We start from the raw sequence: 1,639 nt of genomic DNA, 5'->3' as shown, positions 1-1,639 counted from the left end.
ATGGAGTATAAAGGGGGCCCAAAAAAAAAAATAAAAAAAAAAAAAAAAAAAAAAAAGACATGAGCTAGCTAGCTATCTACACTTTTTTGCCACTCTTCACGGAAGGGCGCAGTCCCGACTATAAAGTTGTAATACCAATAAATATTTGTATTTGTCCAATTCTAGCCATAAATATAAAACAATTAAATAAAACCAGCCATTAAGGCAGTCACTGAGCTTGTCCTCCTGTGGTGCATAATGACATTTTCTTACGCCGCCGCGCAAGCTAGCTGATTAGTAGTACGTAGTTCATTCGCATTCTTCTGAGTGTGACTGTCCTTATTTGTCAACCTCAGGTTGGCTCCAAATGTTTGAAGAAGATTGAAGTGGGTAAAAAGACATACACCTTCTGTGGCACTCCAGGCTACATGGCCCCTGAAGTCATCTTCAACAAAGGCCACAGTGTAGCTGCAGACTTTTGGTCTTTGGGTGTTTTTGTGTTTGAGCTCCTGACTGGTGGGTGAGTTTCACACATTACTTTATTAGTATCTTATGCGGTTGAAACCGAGTGGAACAATACGCTATCTGTTCCCCTAAACTTGTCAACTTCCCTTTTGTTGAGTGGGCCAGACCATCATCCAAAAACCATCCCCAAAAAACAAAACAAAAAAAAAAAACAAAGAAACGTTTTTTTTTGTTAACTGGCATGAGTTAAAAAAAAAAAGAAAAGAAGAACTTTTATACGAATATTTCTTTTGCTGATGGGTTTGCATTGGTTTGGGTGACACACTCCATTACATTTGAAAATATTTCAAAAAGAAATATATTCATACTAGAAGACAGGACTTACCTAAGGTTGAAGCAGTTATCATAATGTCATTTCTGTTCGTTACTCAGGTCCCTTTTGAGATATACAGCTTCTGTGATAATAAAATATTTCAACAATTATGACAAAAAGATGATCAAAATCATGTGGGGGGGAAAAAAAGTGATTTCTAACTAACTATATATTCTATGTGATTTTAGCCGACTCTTAGGGCCTGTTTTATACAACAAGGGCTATTTTACACCACCAGTGATCAATGTTGGTCAAATTCTGATTTGTTAAACCTCAGGGCTGATCCACTTTAGAATTTGAACTGTACGTGTGACAGACTACTTGTGTCTCCAGGATTCCGTTCAACGACGTTGACCCGATGAGGCTCCTCAGCGAGACCGTGCGCGGCATTGATAACATCGACTTCCCTAAAGCAATCAGCAAGATTGCCTCCAGTCTCATAAAGATGCTGTGCAGGTGTTGAAAGCACCAAAGATGCAGCGCTACATCTTGACTGACACAATCATGCTGGTGTACTTATTTTTATGTCCTCTCTGCTCCGTTGCCAAGGCACAATCCCTCGGAGAGGCTAGGCAGTCGAAGAAACGGGGCCAAGGACATTCAGAAGCACAAGTAAGACTACAGGTTATATTGTGCCAGACGCAAGCCTGAGAGTCAGAGTAGAGTGGTGCCTTGTGATCTGATTTTCATTATTTCCATTATGTTGTAAAAACATGCTCTGATTAAAAAAAAAATACGATGCTACTCCCCAATTACTGAGTATATTCACAGCTTTTTTAAGTAATTATTTGGGGGTCCATTTTTAACCTTTTTTTTTTTTTT

General features: G+C 38.9%; 1 protein-coding gene across 1 annotated transcript in view; it reads left to right on the top strand.

Annotated features, from left to right (window-relative positions):
* LOC109522889 (cGMP-dependent protein kinase 1-like) overlaps positions 1–1,535 on the top strand; it is a 2,279-nt gene extending 744 nt beyond the window's left edge. Inside the window, exons 2-4 of the mRNA XM_019881720.1 lie at positions 336–499; positions 1,151–1,273; positions 1,367–1,535. Of these exons, the coding sequence (XP_019737279.1) occupies positions 408–499; positions 1,151–1,273; positions 1,367–1,433 (282 nt within the window). The 5' untranslated portion in view covers positions 336–407 and the 3' untranslated portion in view covers positions 1,434–1,535. The remainder of the gene's footprint in view (positions 1–335; positions 500–1,150; positions 1,274–1,366) is intronic.
* Positions 1,536–1,639: the final 104 nt, after the last annotated feature.

The sequence above is a fragment of the Hippocampus comes genome, unplaced genomic scaffold (assembly GCF_001891065.2).
Source record: "Hippocampus comes isolate QL1 unplaced genomic scaffold, H_comes_QL1_v1.1 scaffold1485, whole genome shotgun sequence".
Lineage (NCBI taxonomy): Eukaryota > Metazoa > Chordata > Actinopteri > Syngnathiformes > Syngnathidae > Hippocampus > Hippocampus comes.
Note: the sequence above shows the minus strand (reverse complement) of the source record. Positions and strands in the feature narration are given on the sequence as shown.